This window comes from Impatiens glandulifera, chromosome 7 (assembly GCF_907164915.1).
Source record: "Impatiens glandulifera chromosome 7, dImpGla2.1, whole genome shotgun sequence".
Classification (NCBI taxonomy): domain Eukaryota; kingdom Viridiplantae; phylum Streptophyta; class Magnoliopsida; order Ericales; family Balsaminaceae; genus Impatiens; species Impatiens glandulifera.
In genome coordinates, this window is record NC_061868.1 from 28,484,978 (window position 1) to 28,497,709 (window position 12,732).

The 12,732-nt window shown below is 28.1% G+C and overlaps 3 protein-coding genes across 7 annotated transcripts; 1 reads left to right on the forward strand and 2 right to left on the reverse strand.

Moving 5' to 3' along the window:
* Window positions 1-2,059: 2,059 nt before the first annotated feature.
* LOC124945200 (thioredoxin-like 3-1, chloroplastic) lies at window positions 2,060-3,137 on the forward strand. 2 transcript variants are annotated; one of them, XM_047485590.1, is made up of 4 exons: window positions 2,060-2,464; window positions 2,556-2,697; window positions 2,774-2,791; window positions 2,892-3,137. In XM_047485590.1, the coding sequence occupies exons 1-4, from the start codon at window positions 2,136-2,138 to the stop codon at window positions 3,003-3,005; spliced, it is 603 nt and encodes a 200-aa protein (XP_047341546.1). In that variant the 5' UTR covers window positions 2,060-2,135; the 3' UTR covers window positions 3,006-3,137. The 2 variants fall into 2 exon arrangements, with proteins under 2 accessions (XP_047341546.1, XP_047341547.1); XM_047485591.1 differs by having other exon boundaries at window positions 2,067-2,464; window positions 2,904-3,137.
* A 73-nt stretch (window positions 3,138-3,210) lies between these two features.
* Window positions 3,211-6,627, reverse strand: LOC124945198 (deoxyhypusine synthase). Its single transcript, XM_047485589.1, has 10 exons — window positions 6,480-6,627; window positions 5,762-5,980; window positions 5,521-5,575; window positions 5,212-5,437; window positions 4,935-5,102; window positions 4,431-4,649; window positions 4,069-4,155; window positions 3,855-3,960; window positions 3,505-3,740; window positions 3,211-3,416 (listed from the first exon to the last, which is right to left on the reverse strand). The coding sequence occupies exons 4-10, from the start codon at window positions 5,416-5,418 to the stop codon at window positions 3,330-3,332; spliced, it is 1,110 nt and encodes a 369-aa protein (XP_047341545.1). The 5' UTR covers window positions 5,419-5,437; window positions 5,521-5,575; window positions 5,762-5,980; window positions 6,480-6,627; the 3' UTR covers window positions 3,211-3,329.
* An 819-nt stretch (window positions 6,628-7,446) lies between these two features.
* LOC124910206 (putative B3 domain-containing protein At5g58280) lies at window positions 7,447-9,389 on the reverse strand. Of its 4 annotated transcripts, none has more exons than XM_047450817.1 (8): window positions 9,280-9,389; window positions 8,884-9,051; window positions 8,725-8,790; window positions 8,540-8,635; window positions 8,398-8,456; window positions 8,129-8,294; window positions 7,834-8,040; window positions 7,447-7,745 (listed from the first exon to the last, which is right to left on the reverse strand). In XM_047450817.1, exons 2-8 carry the CDS (start codon window positions 8,956-8,958, stop codon window positions 7,587-7,589), a joined length of 828 nt encoding a protein of 275 aa, XP_047306773.1. In that variant the 5' UTR covers window positions 8,959-9,051; window positions 9,280-9,389; the 3' UTR covers window positions 7,447-7,586. The 4 variants fall into 4 exon arrangements, with proteins under 4 accessions (XP_047306773.1, XP_047306772.1, XP_047306774.1 ...); XM_047450816.1 differs by having other exon boundaries at window positions 9,258-9,378; XM_047450818.1 differs by having other exon boundaries at window positions 8,884-9,043; window positions 9,280-9,337.
* Between the last annotated feature and the right edge of the window lie 3,343 nt (window positions 9,390-12,732).

Below are 12,732 nucleotides of genomic sequence, written 5' to 3' on the forward strand. Positions count from 1 at the left end.
TCTCATCGACCTCTCATCTAGTGACCTCATACTTTCACATGCTTCTAATCCCTCGACAAACCAACTACTAATCACAATTGACCTATAATCTCGTGACCCTACGATCTTTTGTTACCGACCTCTTATCCTTTGGCAAACCAATCACTAACTCCAATTGACATATCATCTCGTGACCTCATTTTTTCACACGCCTTTTATCTCTCTTCAAACCAACCACCAATTACAATGAACATCTTCATCTCGTGACATCACATTTTTACACGCCTCGTATCTCTTGGCAAACCAACCACTAATCTCAATCACACTTTCACACGCCTCTCTTATCTTTCGGCAAACCAACTACCAACCTAAATCAACCTTTTATCCCTCGATAAACGAACCTCCAATTCAAATGTTATTGGCCTTATTCATTGGTAAACCAATTACCAATCTCAATCGACCTCTTATCTCGTAACCTCACACTTTCACACTACATGTCTTTGATCCCTCAACAAACCAACCAAAAATCATAATCGACCTCTAATCTTATGACTTTACGATCTTTTGTTACCGAAATTTTTATCCATTTGTAAACCAACAACCAATCTTAATGTTAACGACATCTTATTTCTTGGAAAACCAACTACGAATCCAAATCACATTTCCACACGTCTCTTATTTATCAATAACTCAACCGTCAATCTCAATTACACTTTCACACACCTCTTATCCCTCGGCAAATAAACCACCAATCTCAATCTACCTCTAATTTTATCACCTCATGATTCTTTATTATTGGTCTTTTATCCCTTAATAAACCACATCTCAATCACACTTTCACAAGTATCTTATCTCTTGACAAACAAACTCTCAATCTCAATCACACTTTCACATGCCTCTTATCCATCGGTAAATCAGCTACCAATTCCAATCATATTTTCATACGCCTCTTATCCCTCGGAAAACCAACCACCAATCTCAATCAAATTTTCAAACGCCTCTTATTCATCAGAAAACCAACCACCAATCTCAGTCACAGTTTCACACGCCTCTTATTCTTCAGTAAACCAATCACCAATCTCAATCATAGTTTCACACGCCTTTTATCTTTCAGCAAACCAACTACCAATCTAAATCGACCTCTAATCTTGTGACCTCACTATCATTTGTTATTGGTATCTTAGCTCTCGACAAACGACATCTCAATCACACTTTCACGCGTCTCTTATCCCTAGGAAAACAAACCACCAATTTCAATCGACATTTAATCTCGTGACCTCACACTTTGGTCAATCAAATATTTGTTTCAAATTTTATAACGACCCTCATTTGTTACCGACATATTATCCATCGACAAACCACATCTCAATCACACTTGGTTAAAAGGTTGTACTTGTTTTGTTATGTTAAAAGTTCGTAACATACGTATAACATTTTTAATTTTATTTTTATCTATTTTAAGTTTATAACGGGTTAACCCACGATCCGACCAAAGTATCAATTTATTCTCACATTTATATTCAAACTAACCATCGCTCTCGACCCAACAAACCAAGGAAATTCAAATTAAGCATTATTTATATATATATTAGTTAGATAAAAAATTAAACTTATTATTATGAACGTCGGACGACATTCAAATTTGGTGTTTTTAAAATATAAAGTCTTACTTATTTAATTAAAGGGTTATACTTGTTTTATTATGTTGTAAATCTCGAAACATATCTAACATTTTTAATTTTATTTTTAACCATTTCAAGTTTATGGGTGGTTCAACCCACGATTCGACCCAAATATCAATTTACTCTTAAATCTATATATCAAAATTAACCACAACTTTCAACCCAAAACCAAACAAATTCAAATTAAGCATTATTAAATATTATTATTATTATATATATATATATATATATATATATATATTATTTTTTTTGAAAGAAAAAAATAATATACAATTCAAATATGATTTGTTATGGTGTTAGCTTTTTAAATAAAATATAATAATATGACAAAGAAATCTTATGATCTAGGTTGATTTGTGAAATAAACTGGATGGGTGCTTGCTCAGTCAACCATTCATTTCTGAAATGTTAAATCTTATCTCCATTCATATTTCCTAGACGAGAGAGAGAGAGGAAGAAGATAAAAGAAGAAGAATGTCTATAGTACTAGTGTTAGCTCCAAATACTCACATATCGTACATGGTGGAATCGAACGACAATTGGTTCAACCAGAAAGAGCAACAATCGTTTGTTGGTAGTAAAAGAGGATTACTAGGATCTTCTACCAATTATAATAACAAAACTTGGTCAGGAAACAGGAAAAACAAGATTAGCAGCAGGAAATTATTAGATTGGAAAACGCATGCTTTTTGGCCGGATTCCAAGCCTGTCGTGTTAGAAATGGAGTCCATTCTTGATTCTGAGCAGCTCGACCAAGCATTGCTCATGGCAGACAATCTCTCTCAACCCATCATCATCGATTGGTCGGTCTGCCTGCTCTGTCTGTTGCTCTGCTTAATTAATTAACTCATCATATTCTTGATTCTTTTCTAACTTATTCTCTCTCAACTATAGGATGGCATCTTGGTGTCGTAAATGCATATACCTGAAGCCTAAATTGGAAAAATTGGCTGCAGAATATGATACTAGGATTAAATTCTTTTGTGTTGATGTCAACAAAGTACCTCAAACTCTAGTAAAACGTGGAAATATATCTGTAAGTCTACTTCTGTCCAATTATAATTATAATTCTTTCTTCCCCAACTGATTTTGTTCACAATTTTATTATGCAGAAAATGCCAACAATCCAGGTCTGTTCATTCCATTCCTAACCCTTGTATTAATTAGTTAAATGAAGAAGTAAAGAGACTGACTTTGAATTTTTTGTTTCTATTTTGTGGCCTGGGGGAGCTGGTCATCCAGCTTTGGAAAGATGGGGAAAATAAAGCCGAGGTTATTGGTGGGCATAAAGCTTGGCTTGTCGTGGATGAAGTCCGGGAAATGATGGACCAATATCTAAAGTAGTTAGCAACCACTCTCAAATCCAACTTCCTTTTGAAGAAGGCAAAGGCAAAAGCAAAAGCAAAAGCAAAAGACTATTGTTTCTATCATGTATAGTTTTGATTTCCCAATCCCATGCTATTTCATTGCATTATCCATCGTCAAATTGCAGATAAGATATAGAGTTACCATCGTCTGTACATTTTAAAACTACACTTGTCAAAACTGGTATTGAACCAATTAATAGACTAAAAAGAATAGCAGCCTCCAGAATTTGCTCTCAGTTCTCACTTGGGTGGACAAATAATTCATGAAAAAAACAGTTACACATAAATATACAGTCTCCACTTAGATGGTTTCGGCCTTTTTCATTCTTTTTGTTGCAAATGTTTCCGCCACTAGTAGAGGAAAAGCAATAGTTGCATCGCAGTGTACCTGTTTGGGAAAAAATAATTTAGTGGAGAAATATAGCAGTGTTGGGATCGTAATTGAGTAGTAAATGAAAGTAAAGACAGATAAAAACCTTAACGGACTTGGCAGATCCTTTTATTTTACCCCATGACACTGCTTCATCTGGACGGGCTCCAGAATCACTCCCATCGAACTCCTGTGCTGTATTGATGAAGACAGCAAAATCTGCACCATTTCGCATCATATTGGCATTGCAAATGTGATGCTTTGGCAGCCCACCTCCAAGAATTATCATTCCTGTTTTTCTAGAATTTGCATGGACAGCTTCACCATTTATAGCCCTAATATCTGTTCATTTACAATATAGATTATGTATTGAAGGCATGCGTGTTTACTACTTATTACAAAACCTAAGATAATATTTACCAAATATTGTTAATTTGTTTCTTCATGCATGTTTACCTTGCACAATGTCAATGATTAGACCAGGGTTTCGGAAAGAATGAAAATATAACATATCTCCAAGAGATCCATCAGTTAATCCAGGACAAAATACTGGAATATTATTCTGCAACGCACACAAAATGTAATAAAAATCTTAAACGATATACAATCCAAGAGATGGGAGTCAAAAATTGATTGTCATATTAACGATATGCAGAGAGAAGATACCAACCTTGTATGCCCAATAAAGATATGAACTTTCATTGTTAATTTCCTTTCCAAGACGTGCAATTACTTTAGATGGTGTCCAAGATACGCTCTATATGCAACAAAGAAAACAAAGTATGAAAATACATTATTAGGACTAAAGTGCAACTTCATATTCTTTCAAAATACTCAAACAAATCATCAACTTATAGTTAGAAAAAAAAATGATTTGGAAAACTGTCACATGATTATCTTTCCTTTATATCAATCTAGGCAAAGAAACTAATTTCTCCTTTATGACCATACAAACTCTAAGTTAATAATGATGAGCAAGTCAAAGATCAATGACATAAACAAAACAAAAAATAGTGCATGAAAGTAATAAACCTTTGACTTCTGCTCTTCCAGCATCTGGTCAAAAATTGGGATAATCCAATCCTCAAATTTGCAGTAGTTTTCATTAGGAACCAACAAGTTACCAATGCGGTTGAGACCTTTTGAGCGCAAATGAACTCCAGGAAGAGAAAAATCGCCTTTGTATGTTGGAGCAAGGCACTTTATAAGATCCTCTTCTATGCCACCTGCAGTGGTAACTACAACGTCGACCTGCATTTAAGGCATCCATTAAGCAAGGCAACATAGTTCAATTGGTTGTCTTTGCCAAGCCATTCTGAGTATAACCACTGGTTTTACAGATTTGAAACCTAAAAAGTTTTCTTATTCATGATGGTCAACTACTTAAAGCTGGTGTCTTAATCCAAGCACTAAAATTGTATTTGTTTATCTAGTTCTCTTTCTTTATTAAGCAAGTAAGATTTAACCCACTACACCTCAACAAAGAATGTAAGCAATTGGAATAAACAAGGTAGAACATTTTTCTTCACAACTAACCATATGATGCTCAAGCAGGAAACGAACTGTGTCTCGAACGCCAGATGAAATCAGATTGGAAGTAAATCCTAGAAAAACCTTGGTTGTTACAGATTCTCTATATGCTGGATTCATCTCCTCAGCACTGCAATCTTCAGCCAGTGGCTCGTTAGACAACCTCCAATCAAGCTTCAATATTCAAGGAAAACCAAATTCAACAGAAATAGAACCCGTATTAATTTCAAAGAAGGAAGATCGATAAAGAAAATAAATAAATGAGAGACAAGACAATTTAAACCATTTGATTGATAAGTTCAATTGCATCTCCGAGGTTGGAAGCCTGAAAGCCAGTGGAAACCATTGATTTAAGAAGCTCGTGGTAGTTCACACCTTTATTGAAGTCATACCCCTCTATCTTAATGCAAGAGCCTTCCAAAGACTCTGATTCTTTGAAAACAACAGAACGAACAACGTCTAAGAGAGGCTCTTGTGTTGCTCCCTCCATCTTTATTAGTACAAATGATCTACACACAAGTGGGTCGTAACAACTATCAACATCAGGATCCCTATATTTCGAAAGTAATCATGGCCGGAAGGATATACTTACTCTAAGAGAAGGAGGCAACTGCACAAAAAGTGGACGACCCTCAGCCTCCGCCTCACTGCAGGGGATCAGATAAAACTAATTAAAGTTTCGATGTGTAATCCAATTATCACATAGAACATACACAATCATGGAGAGTGGTGCATTTAAACCTTAAACCATCATATTCAATCATCTAACCTCAATTACATAAGAAACAGTATCTACGACGATATGAAGATTTGCATTGGAAGATATCTAATACCTGATTCCTGGTCCTGTCCTAGCGGCAGTCAGCAGCAGAGTCGATTGTGAGGACAGAGTGAGTTCTCGGAACAGGTCCAAGTGAGTAACCGGGGTGGAGAAGATTGACGGAGATTTATCAAGTAACGACAGCTGAGGAAAGGCTGTCTCTGAAGTCTCAACCTCAAGTCTAGCTTCCAGGTAAGGTTAAATTTACTTAATTTGTCTAACAAATGGGTCCCTGAAGATCAAAGAGAAACATTTTACCCATTCAAACATAAAAACAAAATTAGGTGAATGAAGAGGGTTGAGAGATGAATCGAGCTGCCACAATTATACATCAAAACTGGGCCGGCCATGGTGATTGAACTGCCCTTGTCTCATTTTCTTCATTAATTGTTTTTTCAACTTGACTAAAAGGGAGAGAAGTTTGATTTTTTGCATTAAAGATTGAATCTACTAAAGATTTAAATTAACATTGCATCAAAAACAGACAAAACCTCACTCAATTATCATTCTTTGTCCTAGTACCTATAATAAAAACAAGTTTCTTTCTTTTCTTATTACATACACATTATTTGCATTTAAACATAAACTAACCTAATCAACTAAACAAGAACTAATTTAACCTAAACTAACATAATTACAACAACCCAATTAAACTAATCAGGTAATCAAACAATATATAGAGCTTATAGACACAAAATACAAACCATTCTACCGAAGGAGAATACAGTTACCGCAGGAATGTATGGAGGATCGGATGTTGAAGTGGTTCTTGTGAAATAGATGGAGGGGTTGCGAGAGACACCTTTGACGGCAAGTGTAAGTTGCAGTCGTCCGGATTTCAGCTGTTAGCCGGCCCTATATAGGAAGAGGAAAGAAGGAGAAAGACACAATTTTTATTTTAAGATTCGCACATATATATATATATAAATAAATAAAGAGAGATCAATTTATTTATATGATGATTTATACTCTTTTTTTTCAAGATTTAATTTTTAAATTGCTCTTAAAGTTTAAAAAAATATCTTTATATTAATTTTAAAATTAATATTTTTGCTTAAATTTATTTTTAATCTTTATTTATTTATTTGTTTTTTTTAATAAGGTTTTTTAATTGATTTTTTTTTAATAATATAAAGATGTTTTATTATTTATTAAAAAATATTAATATATATAAGAGTATATTTAATTTTGTTTACTATATTAATAGATAATGAATAATAATTTTTTAATAAATATTATATATAATTAAACTTTAATATGCATAATTAGAACATAATTTTTTTTTATTTATTAATTACACACATAATACAATCAAAACATATATATATATATATTTTGTTTCTCTAAATATTCAAAAATCAAGAATTTATATTTATCATTTATAAATTTAAAATTTATTTTAAATCAAGAATTTATATTTATCATTTATAAATTTATTTTAAAACGAGGGAAGTGGAGATTAACGTGACACTCACGTCATTCCTTCACTAGCACTCTTTTTCAAATTCTCTCTACCAATCATTTCTTTTCTTTCATAAAAATTATTTAAAATAAATATAAATTACATATTATTATTTTATAAATAATTTAAATAAAATAACATCTTTTGAATTTAAAATTATAAATTAATTTTTTTTTCAAAATAAATCATAAATTTTAAATTTAATAAAATCTTAAAGATTTAAAGAATTTTAAAAGACTAGATTTTGTTTCAATCTGATGGGCTAATGCAGATCATAAAAGGAAACAAGAAGAGTATTGACTGTGCATGCAAGCAAATTCATGTCACAAAATAAAAAGAAAACACTACTGATAGAGTTGAAGTATTATCTTCACACTCAGTTGTTGTTCTTCTTCCTAGTTGAAGTTCTTCTGGTAACTTCTGCTTTTTCATTACTCTTTATTACTACAAGCTCCTCCTCCTCCTCCTCCTCCTTGGTTTCAGCTTCAGGAGTCTCATCTCCATTCCAGCAATCAAATGCCCTAACTATGTAAACCTAAAAAAAACACATTTATTGAATTTATTATTAGCTCATGTAAGTTACATAACCATTAAACAATAAACATGAAACAGCAAGCAGTTACCTTGAACCTTTGGGGTTGTACCAATTGGAAAATTAGAGCATCACCATCATCAAGTTTGTGTTCTAATGCAAATCCTCTCCACCCACCACTAAGACCTGCTCTTTTTCCAATATAAACTGCATTATACTCTTCCCCTTTCTCATCTTCCAATACTATATCCACAGTATCTTTAGGCAGATAAGTTTCGCAGAATCTTGATGGCAGACCCTTGTAAATCAATCACAACAACAACAACAAATTGAGATTCATTTATTCATTTTTCATTCATTCATTCATTCTTCTAATCAACACTCACCAACCAGAAGCAACTATAAACATGAGACCGGACCATGGATTTCACAAAAGATGGATCATTCGAAGAAGAAGACAGCTTGATTTGCAATGAATCTGCACACTTGATTGCCTTTTGCCTTTCTTCGTATGAAGCTGTTTTTATTTCATCCAATGGCCTTGCTATATAGCTGGAATTTCAATTGCATATATAGTTAATAAAAATACTATTTCTTTTTTCAATATCTATCTGCTAATATTCAAACAACAACTGCCCCCTTCTAATCTACAAACCTTGCCCAAGAAGAACTAATCTTTGATCTTTTTCGCACTTGTGGAAGCGCTATATCAAGCTGGAATCAAAATGTATAAATATAAATTAACTTCTGATGAAGAATGGGACATGGGAGATTAAATTAGTCAAAGTGATACTAACTTCTTCACAATACGAAGGCACTGGATTGCGTTCACGGCAAGAACGCCTTGGCTGTTTTGCGTAGATATTTTCTGATCTCGACTTTTGAACTCGTTGCTGATGATGGGTAAGTAAGTAAGTAAGCAAGTAATCAAAAAGATTGAAGAAGAACATGGATTTCTTTCGTCTTTGAACTAAAAACTTACCACAGATTTCTTTTCTGGTGTTTTGAGATTCGATAGACTCTTTGCAATTTTCAAGATGCCTAAATCCTTGAAAATTCATACAAAAAACATAAACTTTTCTCAGCTAGCATGAACCTATTAATTTGTAGCACAAAGAGAATCCATAAACCATTCCATTACCTGAAAACGCTTATTGTTATCTTCAAGACGCTGTTTACGAGCTTCCTCATAGGTGTTAATATTTTTCTTGTCCATTGTTTGCAAGACTTGTTCTAAAAATAATATATATGCTTCTTCCTTTTTGTTAACCTAGTCTAGACTCTAGATCGTCATCTGCGACCTAAAAACCTTCCATAGCACCAAACATCAGCTTATGAAACAAGTTCTGCAACCCTCTGAAGGACGCTTAAAGAAGAACAGTCAACAGTATCTTATGAAATAAACTTTATGAAGTGAAAACAGAACGAAACCCGCTCTAAGTTATGGCAAAACACAGAACAGAAGAAAGTGGATATATAAATGAAGAACCCAAGACTTCAAATAATAAATCAAACCTGAGAAAGGATGGAGGATTACCAATGGCTGCTGCATACAGAGATTGAGACGGCGTGGCGGTAAGCTGGACTAAGGGTTTGCTGCTTACTAGGAGACCTGAGCTGACTAGTGTCGAGTGTGGCAAATTAAGGTTATTATAACCTATATCATGTTTTTTAATTCAACTAGAACAATTTATTACATACTATAATAGTTTAAAACAAAATTAGAACTAGGTTTAATTTATGACTTTAAAATAAGTAATAATGGAGTGAATCCAAACTTTTGAATTATTGAAGAACTAGGTTTGGTAGATAAAAATGACAAGCTTAATTTATTTTTGATGTGTATATAAATTTTTTTAAATAATTTTTTTTAATAATTAGATGCCTTAAAAGAGTAGATAAAAGAGTAATGATTGAGGGAACGAAAACTTTTGAATCATCGAATAATGAGTCATATTAAACTGAAAATAACACGTGTAATTTATTCTTTTATCGTAATATAAATTTTTAATTTTTTATAAATTATTAAATTATATTATTTTAAATATATTTATTAATTTAACAATTTATAATATACCTTAATATAATAAATATTAATAATTAAGAGGACATTTTGAGCCTAAAACAATATGTTGAACTTACTAAATTTATATATAATAAATTTACTCTTCTCTGGTTTATATAATAAATTTTATATTTATTACAATTTTTATATTTTATATTTTTTAAAATTTTAAAATATATAATTTAAAATAAATTATAGAAAAATTAAATAATTAGACAATTTCTAATATACTTGAATAGTTAAACAAATATAGCAATCTATTGTGTCAAAAATAATAACTAATTAAGGAACAAAATAACAAGTGTAATTTATTTTTAATACAGTTTTTATATTTTTAAAATATATATTTAGATATTTAATTCAAATAAATCAGTATAAATTATATAATTTTAAAAAATATTTATTAATTAATGATTTATTAGATATAAAGAAACTTTTGAATAATTGAAGAATGAGTAAGAAAATAATTTTTAACTAAAAACAAAACAAAATAGAGTAAAATAAGAAGTATAATTTATTTTTATTTTGTTTATATAATAAATTTTTTAATATTTTTTAATTGTATATTTAGATATTTAATCTAAAATGAATTATGTATAAAGTATATAATTTTTATTTTATTAATTTAACCATTTATACTATAATAATTATAACCATTTACAATTAAAAGAGTAATAATTGAGGTAAATGTAATTTATTATTCTTTCAGTTATAAAATAAAAGTAAATAACAAGTGGAATTTATTTTTCTCTCAGTTATATAATAAATTTTTATATTTTTTACAATTTCAAAATATATATTTAGATATATAGTTTAAAATAAAGTATGTATAATTTAATAATTTTAAAAAAAGATTAACAAAACAAAATAAATAACACTTGGAATTTAATTATCTCTTGTCTATATAATAAATTTTATATTTTTTAAAATACTTAAATATATATTCAGATATTTAATTTAAAATAAATTATGTGTAAATTATATAATTTTTTTTTTTATTAATTTAACAATTTAAATGATACTTGAAAAAAACTTTTTAACATATAATAATGAGTTGACTTTGTCTAACAAAATAAATAAAGATCATTCTCTTATAAATTTTAATATATTTTTTAATATATATTTAGATATATAATTTAAAATAAATTAGGTATAAATTTAATAATAAAAAAATAATTTCCAACATAATTTAATATTAAATTAGAACAAATATAATAATTTATTGTGAGAACAAAATTTTTAGCTAGAAAGCAAAACAAAATAAAGAATAACACAATGTAATAAAATTTTAAATATATATTTCAATTTTTTTTAATAAAATATATCCAAAATAAATTATGTCTAATTTATATATTGATATATATATTTATATATATATATATATTATTAATTTAACAAAAATAAATAATAAGTTTATATTTATTTCTCTTGGTTATATAATATTTTTTTATTTAAAAATATATATATATATATATATATATATATATATATATATATATATATATATATATATATATATATCTAAATATATAATTTAAAATAAATAATTTAACAATTTCTAAAAATCTTTATTAATTACAATATATATATATATATATATATATATATATATATATATATATATCATTTTTGTTTCAAGTAGATAAAAAAATAAAACAAAATAAAGTAAAATAACAAGTGTAATTTTTTTGGTGTGTATATAATAAATTTTTATATTTTGTACAATTTTAAAATATATATTTAGATATATAATTTAAAATAAATCATGCATAAATTAAATACTTAAATTTTTATTTTTTACAATTTCTAACCATCTTTAATAATTAGAAAAAATATAATTTTTTATCAAATAATAACTAAGCGAACAAAATTTTGAGAAAAGAAATTAAAGTAAAATAACACATGTAATTTTATTTTTATGTTGTGTATATAACACATTTTTATATTTTTTAAAATTTTAAAATATATATTTAATATAAAATAAATTATGTATAAGTTAAATAATTTTAATAGTTTATATTAATTTAATAATTTATAAGATAATCTAATAATTAGTAATTAAAATCATTTAGGATATTAAAATATGAATAATTGAGGAAACGTAACTTTTAAATTATGAAATAATTAGTTGAACTCGTTAGATTAAAATAAAAATAAGTAACATGTATAATTTATTCTTTATATAATAGATATTTATATTTGTAAAAAAATTAAAATATATATTTAGATATATAATTTGAAATAAATTATGTTTAAATTAAATAATTTTAATTTTTTTTACAATTTCTAACATATTTTAATAATTAGAGTAATAACTAAGTGAATACAAATTTAAGCTAAAAATAAAACAAAATAAAATAAAATAACAAGTGTAATTTATGTTTTTCTTGTTTATATAATAAATTTTTAAATTTTTAAATTTTGTAAAATTTTAAATTATATATTTTGATATTTAATCTAAAATAAATTATGTATAAATTATATGATTTTTTTATTAATTTATAATATAATCTAATAATTAGAATAATTTATAATGTTAAAAAGAATAATTATTGAGGGAACTAGCTTTTGAATTATCTAATGATGAGTTGAACTTGCTTGATTAAACTAAAAATAACACGTATAATTCTTCTTCTTTTGTATATATATAATAAAATAGAACAAATATAACAATTTATTGGGTCTAAGAGTAATAAATAAGTAATATATAAGAGAACAAAATGTTGAGCTAAAAAACAAAACAAAATAAAGTACATGCGTAATTTATTTTTCTCTTGTGTATATAATACAAAAATTAAAGATAAAATAAAATATATATTTAGATATTTAATCTAAAATAAATTATGTATAAATTATATAATTTTAAAAATATTTATTATTTTAACAATTATAAGATATCTAATAATCTAAACCATTTACTATATT